Source organism: Mytilus californianus, unplaced genomic scaffold (genome assembly GCF_021869535.1).
Source record: "Mytilus californianus isolate M0D057914Y unplaced genomic scaffold, xbMytCali1.0.p SCAF_3, whole genome shotgun sequence".
In the NCBI taxonomy this organism is placed as follows: Eukaryota; Metazoa; Mollusca; class Bivalvia; order Mytilida; family Mytilidae; genus Mytilus; species Mytilus californianus.
The window spans coordinates 88,826,638-88,847,401 of record NW_026262679.1 but is presented as its reverse complement, the minus strand read 5'-3'; the positions used below and the strand labels follow the sequence as shown (position 1 = coordinate 88,847,401).

At 31.3% G+C, this 20,764-nt stretch overlaps 1 protein-coding gene across 1 annotated transcript; it reads left to right on the top strand.

Moving 5' to 3' along the window:
• The first annotated feature begins 5,230 nt into the window (after positions 1–5,230).
• LOC127735334 (trypsin-2-like) lies at positions 5,231–16,147 on the top strand. Its single transcript, XM_052245490.1, has 8 exons — positions 5,231–5,301; positions 7,410–7,469; positions 8,796–8,997; positions 10,510–10,567; positions 11,623–11,740; positions 12,204–12,353; positions 13,727–13,866; positions 14,697–16,147. The coding sequence occupies exons 2-8, from the start codon at positions 7,415–7,417 to the stop codon at positions 14,856–14,858; spliced, it is 885 nt and encodes a 294-aa protein (XP_052101450.1). The 5' UTR covers positions 5,231–5,301; positions 7,410–7,414; the 3' UTR covers positions 14,859–16,147.
• The last annotated feature ends 4,617 nt before the right edge of the window (positions 16,148–20,764 follow it).

Genomic DNA, 20,764 nt, shown 5'->3' with positions numbered 1-20,764 from the left:
CAAAAAAAAAGCATTTTTCTAGTTTCATGACAATAATTTGTGTGTAAGTCTATGGATCTTTCTGAAATTGTACTACAAGGTTCCATATCACAAAGGGAAAGCTGGAATTGAGTTTGGGGGTAATTGCCCAAACGTTTAAGAATAAAGGGCCAAAAATCAGCATTTTTCTAGTTTCCAGACAATAACTTGTGTTCAAGTGTATGGATCTCTCTGAAATTATACTGCAAGGTACCATACCACAAAGGGAAGGCTGGGATTGATTTTGGGGGTAATTGCCTCAAAATTTTAGGAATAAGGGGCCAAAAAAACAAGAATTTTTCTAGTTTCCAGACAATAACTTGTGTTCAAGTGAATGGATCTCTATGAAATTGTACTGCAAGGTACCATACCACAAAGGGAAGGCTGGGATTTAGTTTGGGGGTGATGAATCATAAGGGGGTTCAAAAAATTTGGGGGGGATTTTTTTTTCTTTAAAATTTTCCATTTTAAATTGGTTATTTCTGATTTATATATAAAAGCAAATAATAATGATATGGTTTGAATAGGTAAATTAAAATTTTTTAAGTTCTTAGACCACATTCATTCTGTGTCAGAAACCTATGCTGTGTCAAATATTTAATTACAATCCAAATTCAGTGCTGTATCAAGCTTGAATGTTGTGTCCATACTTGCCCCAACTGTTCAGGGTTCGACCTCTGCGGTCGTATCAAGCTGCGCCCAGTGGAGCATTTTATTGTAATTGGGTATGTTTCTCTGATTATATAAGCAATATGCTAACTACATTTGGTGTATGGGATCCTTGCAAGATCTACATGTCAGTCAGACAGGGTTAACCTGACCTCATTTCAACGATCAGTGGTCAAGGTTAAGTTTTCATGGTCGTCTGTATTTCAGAATTTATAAGCAGAAAGTGATTTAATCAAAAATAACATTTTTTCATGGTTCATTGAATTGGTTAATGTAACGTTTTCATGGTATTGTCTTTATATTGAATGCTGAAAACTAAAGGTCAACTAATTTTATGTATTTAATTATTGTAAGGTTGAGTTCATCTGACTATGACCTCATTTACATGGTTTATTTGTTATGTTAAGTCATTATGGTTATATCTGTTTCTCAGATACTATAAACAATAGCTCAATTATATTTAATGCACATGTATGTCTGGCAGGGATCATTTGACCTTGCCCTCATTTTTATGATTCACACCAATTAGGTCTGTTTCTCAAATTATATAAACAATTATGAGTACATTTGGTGCATGGGGTCCATGCAAGATCTTAATGTCCGTCAAGAGGGAAGTTACTCTTGCAAAGAAAGTGTTCCACTTTTTTTGTGATGCCTTAACCAATGAATTAAAAAGTTACATACTGAGTTTTGAGTTTTATTCCGGTTGAATGATTATGCAGAACCTGTGGTCCTACAAAAAATGCTTGAACTATTAGTTTTCCACACTTTTTTCAGTATTGCTTGAACCAATTGATTAGATATAGGATTTCCTATCATAAGAGATTTCTGATTGATATGAAAATAAGGAGATGTGGTATGATTGCCAATGACACAACTATCCACCACAGTTCAAATGAAGTGGATGTAAGCAATTATAGGTAACAGTACAGCCTTCAACAATGAGAAGAACTCATACCGTATAATCTGCTATAAAAGGCCCCTACATGAAAAATATGAAACAATTCAATTGAGAAAACTAACGGCCTAATTTATAAAAACAAATATGACTGAACTACAGGCTCTTGACTTTGGACAGGCACATAAAGAATGTGGCGGGGTTAAACATGTTTGTGAGCGCTCAACCCTCCCCTAACCTGGGACAGTGGTGTAACAGCACAGCATAAGAACAAACTATAACAAATCAGTTGAAAAAGGCTTAACTCATCAGATTGATACAAAGAAAAACATCAAACAAAAACACAGACAAGACATGGCAGGGTATATATCCATCCCTCATCCCTAACAACAAAAAAGACACTAAGTACAGATCTGAGAGTACTCACAGTTACTGACTGCTAGTTCAAAGCCAATAACAACTATTAAAAAAATCATGTATCTTAGACTTAAATATCAATCAGTACACATCCAACATCCAATGGATTTAGTGTTAAGACGTCGTTTACAGTCAGAGAAAAACATGACTTTGTGCAATGCCAAAATATAGGTATCGACAGATTGTAGTACCGTGAAAGTACATATGTGTAATATTTAGTATGGTTAAATTTACTGATAACAAAATCAATATATACCAATAAAAACAATAATCAAAGATTTAATTACAATGTTGAAATCTAGTAGGTAACCTTTTAGAATAAGTTTATTTGAAGGATTGATAAGTTTACCCGGATCGTATCTAAATTTCCGGGATCGGTTAACAACACCATCGTAAAATTTAGGATGTGCTATTTCGTTTGAAATAAAACGTCACTACAGACACGAGCATAGCGAACGAGCTGGGATATATAAACACCGTAAGACGGTCCCAAAGGAAAATCACCGTCCAAAAAAGGAAAATTAACAATAGGGAAAAAAATCATCCCATTTGTCGTAAATTTTTGTGTAGAGTTTCTGGTGAGATTGAATTTCGATCTGGTTGAGTCATTGCAGGAGTTTTGGTACTTTTACATAGAAACTTGCTTGAAAATATCAGTCCTGAACTTTTTCTTCGTCGCCTTAATCAAATTTAGATATTTGGTATATAGTCCTGTCATAATAAGTAACATACATGTATATAGATATTTTGGTTGAGCTGGTGTTGTGGTTCTTTGACATAGAAAATTGCTTTAAAATAATAATTGATAAATAATAATAATAATAATTATACATGTAATTATAAAGCTTTATTTAGAGTCGACATTTATTGTTTTGAGTGTTTGTTTATGTGTTGTGCTATTGCACCACTGTCCAAGGTTAGTGGAGGGTTGGGCGCCTACTAACATGTTAACCCCACCACATTCTGTAGGTGCCTGTGACAGGTCAGTAGTTTAGTTTTCTCGTTTGAATTGTTTTACATTTTGTGCCTTTTATCGCTTTTTATGTGTTATGCGTTTTGCACATTGTTGAACACCGCCCAGTGACCTTTAGTTGCTAACTTCTACGTCATTTGGTCTCCGGTGGAGAGTTGTCTCTTTGGCAATCGTACCACATCTTCTTATTTTTATATGGCTACAAAGCAAGGACATAAGATAAGCTTTACTGGGCATATTGCATGCAAATAGGCATTACAATACAAACAAGAGTGCAATAAGTTAGATAAAATCACATATGAAGCACTATAATTTTGCATGGTAATAGTAAGCATAATCTATAAAAATGATAAGCTAGATACTAAAGATAAGACAATAAAAACACACAGAAATCATTATTAGAAATAGTAAACGCATAGCATAAAAGATAAACGGTGAATATGATCTAAATTGGATTTTTAAAAAATGTATTATTAATCTACACATGTGCGCTTACTCATTTCCATTTCATGACTGCAAAATATTTCTAAAATCATCAGTTAAAACATAACTTTTAGGGAAACCTGAGGGCTGAGTTAGAACAGCAGTTGTAGACAATATCTTTATATTAAATTGAATAATTGGACCCGGTGGACAAATTCCTTTTAAATGACCCGCATGACCCCCAGTTTAATGAAATATGATTTAATTTTAATTAAATGTTTATTCATATTGTTTTCAATAGGAATATACGTTAAAGTTCCCGACAGACAGCATATGCCGGTTGCCAAGATAAAAAACATTTAGTATTTTGTATTATGACAAAAGCTGTAACATTACTACTTTTATTAGTCTTAGTTCTGCCATTACATAATAGAATGTTTAATATGACACATTTCTTTATGGTATCATGCAACCATATATTAGATCTTAACAAAGGACATTTTTAGTTTTGTTAGATAGAAAATGGTATTTAAATAACCGGAAACTTGAAAAAAAAATATTGTAAGATTAGCCCATTGCAGAAGTAAGACAAGAATAATATATATTTGTTTCAATTAAGGGCCAAAAAGGATATAAACATTTGACATTTTTGACATTTCAAAAACATCCATAATTCAAAATTAAAAACAAAATAACAACAAAAACAAAAACAAAAACAAAAGAAAAGAAAAAAGAAAAAGAAGAAGGAAATGCGCCCTTCTTTGACCGATGTTTCCTCGCCTGCTTATAAATGGAAGGGATTTGAATAGATTTCTTTTTCATCATTTAAGATTTGGAAAAGCGACTTTTGATAGTTTTTAGAGGAGACAAAAACTAAAGTCGAACTACTACTAGTACAAAAAAAATCACAGAATATAGGTTGATATGTATGTATAGAGGGTTTCTAGTATATAGAGGCTACAACAGGAAGGGTTAAGAGGTATACATATATGTACTATGACATTTCAAGTATCCACTATGAATTGTCTTAAGCGTCACTTCATATTCATTAGGCCTGGCGTCACAGAATTATATGTTTAACATTTATTGTCATTTCAGCAGAGAAATACATGGCAAAAGATATCACAAGGCCACTTTTCTGGCTGTTCGATTTCGGAAAAAGTATAATAAACCTAACAAATAACACCCTTCAAATGTCACAAGACGATACTCTTTCGGATATCAGTATTTATATTTTGGAATGAAAGATATTTAGCTCAGTAAAAAATGTATTAGACAGAGATGTTGATGTGAGGAAAATATCATTTTCAATAAGGTTGTACAGAAATTTGCTTTTACCAAAAATATGTGTAAAATGAAATTCTAGGTAAAAGCTTAATATTGACGTGTTTTTAAGTCAACGTGACAAAACTATATTATCCTGTTTATTTTCATCAATAAAATTAACAAAATAATCAAGTTGAAGAATTCTTTTATTTTTGCAAATTCTGGTTCCAAATCATGTTTCATATATAACATTATATTTCAATTAATTTTTGATGCTGATCAACTATACGCTCTGCATGCCTATATGTGTGTTGAAAACATACATCAAAGGTCGCGAGAAAAAGAATTGCAGGACGTGGTTTTTTTAATGAAAGTTTTGATCATTTGTCTTGTTTTTACCTTGTACAATGTTGATAAAAAATTAAATCCAAAGTATTGGCAACATATGCATTTGAATATTTCAGATTTCCTTTAGTTAATCTTTCTTCTTCTTTACTGCTTTCTATTGATACTTAAGAGTGTTAAACAGAAAATAAGATTTAGGTTAGGAAATACCCACTTCATTCATTATCCTTAAATTGACAGTCCTTTCCTTCCATAATTGTCGGTATAATAATATAGATCACCAGCAATTCAGGTCAGTTTACAGTAACTTTGATTTTTTTTATCTTTTGAATGGTCAAAATTCATTATATTCTATCATAATTTATTTTGGAGACCTGAAATAAATTTAAGCTTGTAGTAAAGCAATGTGTATCGTAGTGTGGACTACTGTTATACCTAGAAATACATATATATTTTAAAAAAAAGACCCAGGAGCTACTTTGAATAAATCGACATAAGTACACATGTATATGGAACCATCACAGACTTTGCTTGTTCATATTTATATTATATAGAACCATCACAGACTTTGCTTGTTCATATTTATATAGAACCATCACAGACTTTGTTTGTTCATATTTATATAGAACCATCACAGACTTTGCTTTGTCATATTTATATAGAACCATCACAGACTTTGCTTGTTCATATTTATATAGAACCATCACAGACTTTGTTTGCTCATATTTATATAGAACCATCACAGAATTTGCTTGTTCATATTTATATAGAACCATCACAGACTTTGCTTGTTCATATTTATATAGAACCATCACAGACTTTCCTTGTTCATATTTATATAGAACCATCACAGACTTTGCTTGTTCATATTTATATAGAACCATCACAGACTTTGCTTGTTCATATTTATATAGAACCATCACAGACTTTGCTTGTTCATATTTATATAGAACCATCACAGAATTTGCTTGTTCATATTTATATAGAACCATCACAGACTTTGCTTGTTCATATTTATATAGAACCATCACAGAATTTGCTTGTTCATATTTATATAAAACCTTCACAGACTTTGCTTGCTCATATTTATGTAGAATCACCACAGACTTTGCTTGTTCATATTTATATAAAACCATCACAAACTTTGCTTGTTCATATTTATATAGAACCATCACAGACTTTGCTTGTTCATATTTATATAAAACCATCACAGACTTTGCTTGCTCATATTTATATAGAACCATCACAGACTTTGCTTGTTCATATTTATATAGAACCATCACAGACTTTGCTTGTTCATATTTATATAGAACCATCACAGACTTTGCTTGTTCATATTTATATAGAACCCACAGACTTTGCTTGAAATTACGGTGCATATTTATAGTATTAAGTTGGTTTAAAATACTTTATAGAAACAGGTTTTTTATTCGGGTTTATTCTATTCAAAATCACGTGGAGTTGTCTGTATTGATGCAATACACTATTTCATGGTGACGATTGATTTTCGAAAATAGCGAATTCAGTATTGTTGGTTTCTATTGCAACCCCAAAACCAATAGCTTAAATATTTTAAAAGACGACAGGTCTGATAATAATTCTTGATGTTAGTTACCATATTATTACAACATTATGCTTAAGCTTAGACGGGACTTAATGTCTTGCAACTGGTCAGCTACATTTATTTCTACGTAGAATTATTTAGTTGCTTGAATCCACGTCATTTGAATGGATTATTGTTTCATTGGAAACCATAACTCATATCCTTATTTAAATAGAAGTTAAAGAAAGAAAGGGGGAATTCACCTGAATCAAACCGTAGGATCCGAGCAATGTTGATTTCATTAGCAAACACATTTTTCAACAGCTCTAATGAAATTTCATTCAAGAAAATAGTTTACGCCCATTACAGTTTAGAAGAATTTGACAGAAGATATTTTCTTTTTATTCAAAGGAAGAAAAACAAAATTGCAAGACAAATACAGTGTAGAATGACATTTGAAACCATTTTCAGTTCTAAAATGAAGAGGGCATAGTTAACCAGTTTACTGGACGCCAGTCTTTGCTCCTTTCAATTGGAAATATATAACAAAATGTAAATCTTGTATGTTATTTTTAAATTTTGGTTCATTTATATGTTTCGGAGTTTAGTGTGACGTCCATTTTCGCTGAACTAGTATACATTATTGTTTAGGGGCCAGCTAAAGCCTGCCTCCGGGTGCGGGATTTTCTCGCTGTGTTGAAGACCTATTGGTGGCCTTGGGTTGTTTTCTGCTCTTTGGTCGGGTTGTTGTTTGACACATTCCCCATTTCCATTCTCAATTTTATTAAGATATTTTTACCGGAGGACAATCGACAAATGCATTGGACCATATAAATAATTGTTGTCTTTCATTTCAGACAAAATGATCCATATTACATTCCTTCTTTTATTACTGGCAAGTATTGTTCATGGAGATGGTAAGTAGTTCGAAAATATTTTGTGAAAGTTTATCTCTAGAATGGTTGTTCATGGTTAATTCAATTGCAGTTGTTTCGTTGGTATCTAATTGACAATTGCTATTGTCTGTCTATCTGAAGCTTTGAAATATGACGGTGCTCACGAGAATGTTTTTAATTCAAAGGCATCCTATTTCTATTTTTAACTAGCTGTATCATGATGGTTGTTGAGATTTACTTGGTAAAAAGGAAACAAAAATTGTCCCTTGACTATTAATATCAAAATGCAAGGATTTCAATACACCTTTCCAAACTTTATATTATAGTTTTTTTTAAATGAGTATAAAGTTATAATATAGTGAAATGCCATCAGTATTCCCCAAGTAGAATTATAGTCTTGTAACAGATTAGTGCATTACTCGTATTGCTGAAAAATGAATAAAATATTACATGTAGCAGATAACGAAAATATTAGTGTAGTAATTCCCCATTTAACAGCGAGTCTAAACATTGGACTATTATTGTATAAAACCAACATGTTTAGAAATATGTACAACATACGATGGAGCAAACGTAACATAAAAAAATAGAAAAGGGAAATCAACTATAGGAATCGACACTTTTTTATTTTTTATACAAATGTTCATCTGACACTTTGAAATTGTAATCCTAAAGTCAAGATAAGGACATGAATAAGTTTACGTTGTCATTAAATTCTTCATGGTGAAATTTCTTATGGAAATGTTTGAAAAGGTCGTCCACTTACAGTATGCATATCTAATTAGCCGGAATTGTGTTTACATTTACCAGTGACGTGCAGATAAGATGGATCTTTTGAAATTTTGCGAACTAACTGCAATTCATAATAATATCATTAACGGTACAAATTTTACTGCACCAGATACGAATTTGACAATAAATGTCTCTAAAAGAAAAGCGAAAAATATCAAAGGGACATTCAAACTCATAGGTCGAAGGCGAACTGACAACGCTATGACGAAAAACGCAAAACGGCCAAAAGACAAACAACAGTATTCCATACACAACATAGAAAACTAAAGGCTGAGTAACACGAATCCCACTTAAAACCGGGGGTGATCTTGGTTGCTTCGATCGGGTAAGCAGATCCTGCTTCACATGTGGCACCCGTCTAAAATGACGCTCGAGGCTAACATATTTGTAGTATTGTGGAAGAATCAAATTGACTATAACAGGTTCCACACTTAAACTCAGTATAGAGAGGGGGTAATTGGATCACACTTGACGAGAAAACTTAACAAATATTTGGTTAATCAAAAGCATTTAGCATTCATAAGAATTTAAATCAGTTTTTTTATTTTATTTTAGAAATTCTTTCCCGCCAAAAGCGGATCATAGGAGGCAAAACAATTACCAGAGGTGAATGGCCATGGCTAGTCAGCTTGCGTGGGAAAATTGTAACCGAAAGATTATTCGGAATATTTCCTATAAAGCATAGACGTGTGTATTGTGGAGGTTCTCTGATTAATGAAAGATGGATACTAACTGCAGCACATTGCTTCGATGAGGGGTATGTATAACTTTCATCATACTTTTATCATTGATAGCTATAGTAGGTCTGTGCTATAAAGTTATATGTACTGATAAACCGTATTTTAAAGCGTATTCTGTGTCGTTACACATGTATTGTAGAATATTATTTTTTTAGGATTTAGGTTTTAAAAAAAATTACATTTTTAAAAATCTTTTTATTTTTACGGTTTGTAATAAGTTAGTGCCATACGTCTGCGTTTTCTGTGTTAAAATTTTGATATTAGACTGATATCAAACATTATGTAATTATGATATATATACAATTACATTTTATGCAAGCATTCATATATGTGCTAATATTCAAAATATGACATACGATCAGTCTTTCCTGGACCTGTATCACCTTCTCTTTGGCTAGTCGTAAAAACTCATTTCACAATTGTGTGACGTTAAATGTATTCGATATGGCTTAAATATTTCGGCCCAAACGTATCACCGACGACTATTGTTAGACGTGAAGTTGATAAGTTTTACCGAAACTTAGTTATCATGTCTTTTTCTTTGTGGCCTTTAAAACTTTTAAAACAAAGAAAAAAATATTGTTTCAGTCGTTGAAATAAAATCCAATAAATTGATTATGAGATTTTTCCTGATATAAATACTGTGAAATATCAGCTGCTTGCATGGGTAAGTATACAGCTTTTCAGGACTCGCTCGCCATAAACATTATATTGTGTGTGTGACCAACAGCTTACCAGTAAATTTTACAATATCAATATGCAAAATACCCTGATAGTCATATATGATGTTCCTTTTTGTTGATATTGTATGTCCGAATTTTGCGACTGCTATTTCAGGGTTTCATCGCAAAATTGCATAGCATCAGGTCTATTTGGAATCATATTATTTCAATACTGAGCATTAATAGTAATTGAAAGTAGAACACAACACTGCTAATCATTAAAAACTTTCTGAAATGTCTACATTACATTAATATTCAATTATGCAGTTACGACTGGCATACTCTATTAAGGAAACAGTGCGACAACTCTTTGAATGTCCGGATATGGCCTGTTGAAATGCTTAATTTCTGCCCCAAATAAACACAATATTTTCCCGTTGGCAGTTCAAATTTGCTGCTATTCATCCACATCGACCTACTTTGCAGAATCTTAACCTCTTGGAATTATTTTTTTATAGATTGAATATGCATGAAAAATGTGTACCAATAGACAGCAAACATCATTCAATCAATCATTACCACTCTTGTACTCATTTAAATGATACGATTTATATGACAGTTGATTTGATATCAACGTTTCATCATTACCATTTTCATTTTTTTTTTATCTAAGACACAATATAGCATAATCCTGCCAAGCACAAACAAATAGAGTTTCGGTTTTAAAAGCTTCCATCGCTTAATATGTACTGATATACCACTTTTATCCTTACGCATGCATGAAGTGTTTTAAAATCAGATGAATCTCTAGAGCACAACAATTTCATATTATTTTTATTTAAATGATTAAGACTAAAGTTGTTGCAGATACCAAGGAAGAGATCCATCAAACTGGAAAGCACGTTTGTCAACAGTAGATTTAGGGGTAATGTATTGATAATGTTTATATGTTATCCATAATTCATTCACACGAAGCAATCAAATTGTACATATGGAGTGTAAATGTCAAAACGATATTAACGACAGTTCAGAACCTGTATCCCATCTCTGTATTTTATTGATAAAAGGGTGAATTTAACAAAAAGTCTGCACAGATAAGGGTCTGTAAAGGTAACTAGTACTTACGAAGGAAGTATACAGATAATAGTCTGTAACGTCAGAGGAAGAGCTCACTTTGATAATTGTTTAATGGTTGTTAGAAGTTGAATCCAACTTATACAGTATCTTTACTCATACGAGAAAAAAAAAACTACCGAGGTATACTATTAATATTGTCCTTGTCAGGATCAATATTTTTTTTCTTGTCCGTGCACATGGACTTGTTCTGTGGGTTAGACGAGGTTTTGACAGTCGTCTGACCCACTAAACAAGTCGCTGTGGTTACATCATTCAATGAAGATAACACTTTATAACTTTCGTGCGTTTGAAGTGCTTTTTCTGGATTTACCTTAATCAGGAACTCTCAAACCTTAACACTTGAAATTCAGGGATGTGTAGATAATTACATAGAATTTTAAGGAGCTATATTACCTAAAGGTACATAAACAAATCTCATTTAAGATCAACCTTGCCTGAGTAGGTTGGAACCTTAGTTTCTTAATAATGTCTTAATTTATAAACGGTGAATTTTAGAAATATATGTTGAAAAATCATGTCAGTACCGAAGCACTGAGTACTGAGCTGATAATACCTCTGGGACTAACAATCCAGGTGTCGATCCTGTATTGGTAAATGAAAATAAAAAAATTTGTGAGTCAGAAGCGCTTTTTGGATTAATCTTCTCCAGGAACGGTTAAACTTAAACATCGAAATATAGAGATGTTTGAATAAGTACACATATAAACGTTAGGAGATAACTGACCAAAAGGAACATTAAAAGAGTAGTAAAATTCATTTTAGTTCAATTTTGTCTGTGGGAGTTAGAACCTTGATTTCGTAATTATTTCTTAATCAATATATTGCTTTACTTTTATGATAAAGATAAATTTTGTTGATGGTGTGAAACATGTGTTTGGTAAGCTCTTTGGCAGATCGGATTGGAAACAGTTGATCATTGAAGCAGATAGGATTATAATGCATCCCGGATACAATACAAATAGTAAGGATATGATATAAGACTTAGTATGTATTCCACAAAATGTTATGCCTACGATTCAAAAGAGACCTTACAGTATTTTATTCTTGCAAAAATACTATGATTTTTTCTAGCTAATATTTTAATAAATGACATTTTTTAAGGAGTATAATACGGTCGGTTGTAATATGCAGATATGTTGGGCCATGTACTTGTTTTGTTTTAGCTAAAGGAAGAAAACCTTTTTTTGTGCTGCCAGAGATCTCTGCTTGTCCTTTTTTGGCGCTGAACAGCGTTGAAGTATATTTAAGGAAATAACCTATGTGTTTTGTTATATTTGCAATTATTAAGTGATATTTTAATGATTTCAACAGCGTTACATTTCATGAGATTTAACATACTTTTCTCAGATAACCGAAAGAGTTAATTGGTTGTCACTATAGTTACTGTATAAATGAGTGCTTTATATAAGATTTGCAATTTTCAGATGATTGGGAAAATGATATAGCATTAGTCCGGATAGAACAGTCAGTACCTGTAGGCAGATACGTAGGTAACATCAAACTTCCAAGCAGTAGTAGCTCATTCCCAACAGGTACAATCTGCGCAATACATGGATGGGGATGCACCGCCAGTGGTAAGATCTTATCAATAGTGTCAAGATTTATTCTAAGTTTTGTCGATCGTGGAAATGTCTCCATGTCTTTGAATTCCTGGGAACATTTGGACTTTGTCGCAGATTTTAATATCTCTACTCTCTCTCTTACCTTAGTGTTGGTTTTATCTAGTCATTGACCTTGACACTTGCTATTGCTTATGATATTGGTTTCATATGAATAATAGAAGATCCACATCGCATAAACACATTTGCGCTCACTCTGGTTGTTATTCATGCGATGCATACTTTGTGTACTCCCGATGTTTGTTTTTGTGTAAAGTTGATATTTTGACTATCACTTTGGTGCACAATCGCTAGTCATAATGAAATGAGCAACCTATAACACGTTAAAGGCATTGTGCTAAATGAATTTCATCTTAATGTTCAAGAACTACGATTGATTGAACTTAAAGATCGCCAATGAAACTTCCTGTTTCGTGTACACATGTTTATAATATGAAATTTTATATTTAGATAAATAATGGACTACCGAACAAAAATATAAATTACTGATAAAAGTATTTTCATCGTTGTAAACATCAATAGAAACTTATACAATACATTATGTCATAGTTGATATATCCTTTTGAAATCTGATAACAGTCTTCCTTGTTGGAAAGATTTAAAACTTGAGATAGGCGTAGGTGTAACCTAATTTCTTGTAGAAGAAAATAATAAAATGGAGCAAAAATTGTAGTTTCAATGGCATACTTTATTTGTCAAATTTCTCTCTATTTACTATTTAATTATATGATTTATTTCTTACTTTTTACCAGCCCAGTAGTCGCCACTCTTATACTAACAAGAAATATATTCATAATGCAACCTTAATTTGTAATGGAGGATATATGATGAGGTCACTATTTCGACCCCTTGGATTCTAAAATAAATAAATTGAAATATAGTGATAAATCGGATTATGTATCAAGTCGTAAACTAGGAAAAAGGAGCTGGGATGGGTTTTTTCAATGAAAATGTTACAAATATGCATTTATGTCAGACAAAATATTCCGCAATGGTCAAACAAGTCTTGATATCATTCGTATGACTTAGAAGTATAATTAACTGCTACAAGAAGGTAAACTTAACATATTAATGAATAAAACACGTGAACATTAACAAATCCCTAAGTATCATTTTCGCATTTTTCGAGGGCAAATAATATATAATTTCTGGTAACCGTAGACAACATAAAAAAAAAGTAAACGCGCCGTATGCCCTTAAAATAAAAGTGGGTTTTTCTTGTCGAATTTTTAAAATTATGCATGACGTTTATTATCTTTTACCTAAAACAAACAAACTTAACATTTTCATATATGGCCTTTTATGATCCATTACCATTTTGTTGACAGGACAATGGTTATCAAATACTGCTATGAGTGTTAATCTGCCAGTATTCAGTGCTGAGTATTGCGGAAGATTGTTTGGCATGAAAAGCATGAATGGTAGAATGTGTGCTGGTTATATTTACCGCGGCAAAGGAATATGTAAAGTAAGTATTATAATGTATATTCCAAAAAGATAACCCAAATAGTGAGTGCTGTATTTGCTATATGTCAATTATTATTTTCATAATCTTTAACTTTAAAGTGCCCCTTTTCTTAATTTATTTTGGGCTGAACATATATATTGGTAAGATGTATGCGGAAACTCACACATCTCAAACATGAAAAAGACAATTTGAAATAAAAAGGAAATGAAATTTTTATTAGCAGGTTTCAAAAAGTATAAGTGAATAAAGTAAACAAATAAATATATACAATTTATAACATATATCATTCAAACAAATATATTCAAAATATGAAAACAATATACAAAATACAAAAATGTTACGGTAAAAAGGTTTACTACTGACAAAATGGATTCCATGCAATATAGTCGTAATGTAGTGTAAAATGTTTGGCCATATAAAATGATTACGATGAAATGAAGAAAAAACGGTGGTTATGTGGTCAAAATCATCGTAATATATGGTTGCTATAGTTTTGGAAACAAAGTCATGGTAATTGAACGAATAATTATGCGAAAGTGTAATTGTTACCGTCATGGATATCCGTGAAATTGTATGATGAGTATGCAGAAAAAAAGCGGTGTTTTAGAACAAAAACAAAATCAACATCTAGTTGATACAATTTAATCAAAAACGATTTGAGCTATAAGCAAGCTACAGACTTGTTTACTGATACTATTTAAGATTTTCTTTATTTCTTTTATGTTTGCAAATAGGAAAGCCCAATACAGTTTGTAGTTTTCCAATATGTAGGTAAGAAACAAATTGCTATTCTTTGTTAATATACTACTATGTTTCTTTGTTAAATACAGGGTGATAGTGGAGGTCCCCTGACTTGCAAAAACACTGCTGGTGTCTGGACACAAGCTGGAATAGCCTCGTTTGCAAGTCAATCAAGTCCAGGAAATTATCCTGGCGTATTCACACAAGTATCCTCATTCATGCCTTGGATAAACAACATTCTTGGACAGTAAACTGTTAAATGTGATAGACTAATTGATGACTATATGAATGTTTTTCAGTTAATTATATGAATATATTTTTTCAAAAAACCTAACTTTGTATAAAAGATTAAATACACGGAAAACATTATGATACCGAATTTGATTTAAAAGACCGTATGCGCATTTGGAACATGTTTGAAATCAAATATAGGAAATTTAATATTTTTTATTACTTGATAACAAAAACCCTCAAATAACAAAAAAAAGTATACCAAAACTAGCTCAGGTACAAATGCGCATGAGGAGAATAGCCTTATCGCTAATCATATTTTGTAACCTTTTTGTACAGCAAAAATGATAAATATTATCATTCTAAAATACAGAATTCCTCTACCAGACTGTATTCCGTCAGCTGGAATGTCAATGTACAAAATTTACATGTATCAATATAAATAGAATAATAAGAATTTGCGATTGATTGCAAATGAGAAAACTATCCTCTTGATGAAGTAGGTAGATTTAAGCAACTATAGATCAACGTACGGATTTCAACAATGATCAAAACCCATGGCTTAAAGTGTTTATAAAAGACACCGACATGACATAATGTAAAACAATTCAAACAAGAAAAATCAACGGCCTGAATTATTTTCAAAGCAAGAAACGAAAAAAAACATAACAGAGAGTAACGAAGTACAACTAATGGAATATAGGCTCCTGACTAGGAACATGCATTATAATGCGGCGGGGTTGGACATGTTTGCGAGTGCTCAGCTCCCATTCTAACCTTGAACAGTGGTGTAACATCACAACATAAGAAAAAACTGTAAAACTTAGTTGAAAAAGGCTTGCTTTTTAATATCGACACAAAGACAAACAAAAAAACAAAAAAACAAATAACAAAAGGACAACAAACACAAAGTACAGATCTAAGAGTATGCGCAGTTACTGTAAGCTAGTTCAAAATCAATTACTACTACTAAATTAATCGTATTTCCCAGATCAAGATATCAACCCGTATAGATTTAGTATAAAGACGTTAACAGTCTGTTAAATCTATGTATATTTCATAAAAGTCCAAAAAAACTCATTTTGACACTGGTATCTCCATAAGCCCGAACATCTCATGGCTGGTCACATATTTCAACCAACAAACTCAATAAAGATTAGACTGTTATCAGCCCGTACTAAATAATTATGCATATAGTCTTCCAAGTGCTCCACGAAACCTCTTTCTAAATTATTAACATATATTTTATCATCAATCAAAGCCGGGCTTTAAAGTTATTGTGAAACTGCCTATTCTAGAGGTGGCGTGAATCTGATGTGGATACTAAAAAATTCCAAAGATCTTTTAGAGTACATACAATCTAAGACTAATATCGTAGTATTTGTTGTTTTCAAAATATATATCCATATCTTTATTTTCAATAAACAAAGAAATGTCAATGGAATACAGTTTCATTTAAGACTGAGTGACTGCAATATCGAAAATTCTAATGTTGTAAAAGTTTTATGGTAAGATTTATTGCATAACAAACTGATGCTATCCATCTCTATTTCTATTGCTTCTGTCATCGTTATCATGAAATGTTGTTCATGGTATCTAAAGGATTGTTAGAAATGATGTAACGTCTTGATTTTGGTAAAGCTTCTGGTAAAGAAACCAAGCAATTACTGGATGTATCTAAAAGTTCAATATCTTTGTCGTAGTTTCTGAAATGAATGTTAATTCATTCTGGCCTAAATTCAAAGTCAATGCTGAACAAGTAGTTGGAATGTTCAGCTCGATATTATCCATCATGTTATTTAAAATATCAAGTATACAGTAATCATGGAAGAGGTTTTCTTGCAGGTATTTATATCATCGAATAGATTTGCTGGAAAATGTATCAATTTGTTCAGTTGAACAAAACGGTTGTCATTTTTCCTGACCGAAGTAAAACATATATTAAAGAATTTATGTAATTGTGAGATAAATCAATATGATTTAATTCTGACAAGTGTGATAGACGCACTGTTTGGAGCCTATTTTGTTTTAAGTTTTAATGTTTCCAGTGCTGCAACGCCTTCCAAAACATTTCAGACATCATCATCAAGATAATTATATGGAAGGTCTAAATGTTTAAGGATTTAATATTAATTTTGAAAAAACCCATGATATATTTCTGTTAAATGATGTTCCTTTACAGAAAGATGTTCAAGTTATTTTATTGTCATCAAGTACAATTTGAATATTATGGTTGTTGCTGATATAAGAAATACTGAAGTTACATATCTTATTCTGCCTTAGGTCAATGTATGTCAAAGATTTTAATTCCAGATCATTCCTATTCACAGATTATCAGTCCTGATATCTAAGGTATATATGTATTAGTTGATTCAAATTGGTTAGAGCACATGACAGAAATTCTCGAATTAAGTTATAGTCCATCTGTATAGAATAAAGCGAATTCACCAAAGGCTGAAAAATATCACATTACAAATGTACTAATCCAAGATCCTTTATATATAAATGTTTAATGTTATTTGCCCAGTAAAATTATCCGCTGGGTAGTGTTTGCAACGACCATTTTAAATCAGGTACACATGTAACTTATGAACATTTGGTAGATTCCATCCATAAAACTGGTAACCGGATAACAATTCACAACATTTTTTCCAGGCCACCCAGAGCATCGCGTTGGCATTTCTTTTCCTATCGATAACCACATCAGTCCATTTAAGAGAGGGGAAATATTTTAAGTTTATTGAAGTTTATTGAAGAAGACCATTTTAACTACTATTATCAATGCAATCTTCCAATTTAAAAAAAAGATTGTGTATTCAATACCATATTTTCTGGTTTAAAGATAACATTTAAATGCACGCATTTGTTTAAATTGAATGTTGAATCAGATCAACACAAAATTTAATATTTATTGAAAATTACACTCTGTAATTATACACTTATATACATGTTTTGAATTTACATTAAAATTGCGCAAACTATGCTGTCATTATCAACATAGTTTGTTTTGAAACCAATTCCTGACATTGAATTTAAACTTCTGGTTTTTAATTATTTAAAATATTGTCATTCCAAATGATTGGTCTTAAAAGTGTACGGTTAATATTCTTATAGAAAATTTGTTTTATATAACATTCGAAATAGGCAACACAAAATTTAAAAGAAGAAATTATAAGACTTGAAGATACATATACGATGCGAATGTAGAGAATCGACAATATGACAGCAGTCCAAAACAGAAGTTAATGAACATAGACATTTAGAGATTACCATACAGTGTTCAACGTTTTACAGGGTCCATTGTCTAGGAAAAGCTTCAAAAGGTTCAGACTTCTTGTAGTGAAATATATCTGTCACCAACATCAACTTCTTTGAAGATCCCAAACAAAAAACAAACAAGAAGTTACAGCTACGACTAGATTCTAGACTTTAGAAAAGCATTCATGGGATTAATTGTAGTGTGAAGACTGAAACCTCATATTCTATATTAACAACTGCAAAAAAGAAGCAACACACTCAGTCAAAATGCACATTTAAGGCGCGAAATCGGGGTTAAATATTGAGGTTAGAATATATGTTGTTCAATAACTCCATTTCAAACACTTACCAGGCAGTTTTTAAACGTTCCCGGTCAGCTTAGAACAGAGAATAATTGAACAGTAAGTCCTTTTGTGTTATAGTCTATCCGTTCTTTGTATCCATTACTACACCTTAATAGAAATGACTGTATTTTATTGAGACTAAGTAAATTTGTATTATAGGATCTAATGGCATTGCACACCTTTCAATTTCATATAATCCGATTAATATTGATACATAGAAACCAGGCAAATTAACATCACCAGATGAACACACAGTTTTCAGCTATGGTTCACTGTCACCATTTCAATTGTCGAAATCAACCAATATTACTGTGATTTGACTATAGTTGTTGAATTTTACCTTTACCTATTGTTCAACCAGATTGTACAATTGACAACACAATTTGGACATTTAAATTGACCAGTTGGTATTGTGAGAGTTGACGAATAGATGATCACATATGCATTTAGAGTCTACCTGGATGCTGTCCTATCACTTCACCTGTTCAATTGTTATTGTTGTAGTGTAACTGGGATAGGTCTTTCAAAAGTTATCCATGTGTCTTTCAGGCTTTAAGTTTTGTCTTTGTTAAATAACATAACACGCAAACAGTATAAATTAGTATACATAGTATAAATAAAGCTAGAATATGACCACAAGATGCAAACTTATTTTATGTTCTAATATTTGTTAAAAACTGCAGATTTTAAAAACAATTCATCTCCCAATGATTTTCATTAGATAATCCTAAAACAAGTAAAGGAAATAAAAATTATAATTACAGTCTTTTTTTCATTGAAATAAATGTATTCCTTGAAGTTATTGACCATACAATTGCCAAAGGAACACAAAATTAAGAAGGAAAAAGAGAGATTTTTATTTACTGTCAAAAATTATCAGTAAGCAAGCCAGAACAAGAATGTATATGTTTTTTTTTTCTTGCAGGGTATGTATTTAATTGCATGTCATATAATGCACTACATTTCCTCTTAATGTTTTCATAGCCAAATACTATGAGTGCTTGGATTTCCTTTATATTGTTGAAAAGACCTCTTTTATCTCTTTGGCTTTTTCTAATGGGAGATAACTAAATTTTTTTTACTCATAATTTCCATATAAATAAACTTTTATTTATTGAAACTGATATTTGATATCCCATCCAGTATTCCAGTTTCACCTTGTTGAAATGATTCTAAGATATTTTCCTAATTCTATTAACTTTTTGGAATATTTTCTAACGTTTTTCACTTTATCTTTAGATTTTTTTCTGCATCCACAGTATTCTGTTTACTTTCCCATGCTTATATATCCCAATTAAACAGGTGCTGAGTCTTTATATTAGATCCAGAAATAATTTGTAATTTTGATTATTTTCAATATCAAAATAATTATTCTCACTGTACAAATGTTTTTGGATTTTTTTTTTTTTTTTGAATTTATCACTTGCTTTTACTATATCCACAGTATTCAGTTTTTATTTCATTTCCAATGATATATGTCACAATTAAGCAATATAAGATCCAGAATTTTATCATGGTTCTTTCGAATGTCACATTCAAAATTGTTATCCTCACGTTATGAATTATTTTAGAATATTTTACTTTTATTTTTCACTTTATCACTAAATTTGACTATATCCACTGTATTCACATTTTATTTCATTTTCTATGATATAAATCCCATTTAAACAGGAGAATCATCTTTATATTAGATCCAGAATTTTATAATGATTATTTTCAAAACCCCATTTAAAAGCCACAGAAACATGTTGGATAAACGAATTTCTCCTACTTGCATTCAAGTTTTGATTTTTTTTTTACCTTTTAGATTAACTAAATCCCATCTTATAAAAGGTGAATTCCCTTGAGTAGACAGGATCTTTATGCACAAAAATCCTAATAAATTTTCAAAGATAAACACTGCAAGGTATACTCCAAAATTATTTCGAAATTTACATGTACATCATCATGCATAATCCATACAAAAACATTTTGAATGAATTATTTCCTCCTTGATACATTCATGACAATCCATTATTGTAAACAAAACAAGTCACACTTTAAAAAAAAAAAACAAAATTAATGGCATCTAAGAAGTGAATTCAAAAAAATAATTTCCAATATGCTATGCACATTGATTCCGATAGATTTCAAACACTTTGAATAATATTCCGAATGAAAAATTGGAACGGATATATGAAGAAATGCATAACAAATCCATCTGAAAAGTGAAACTGAAATCACCTGAATAGCTATTTCTTGTTTCACTAACAACTGGACAATACTATGTATAAGGTTTAAAAATTTAAAGATTCATTTATCATGTAAAAACAGTTTTAATTTTC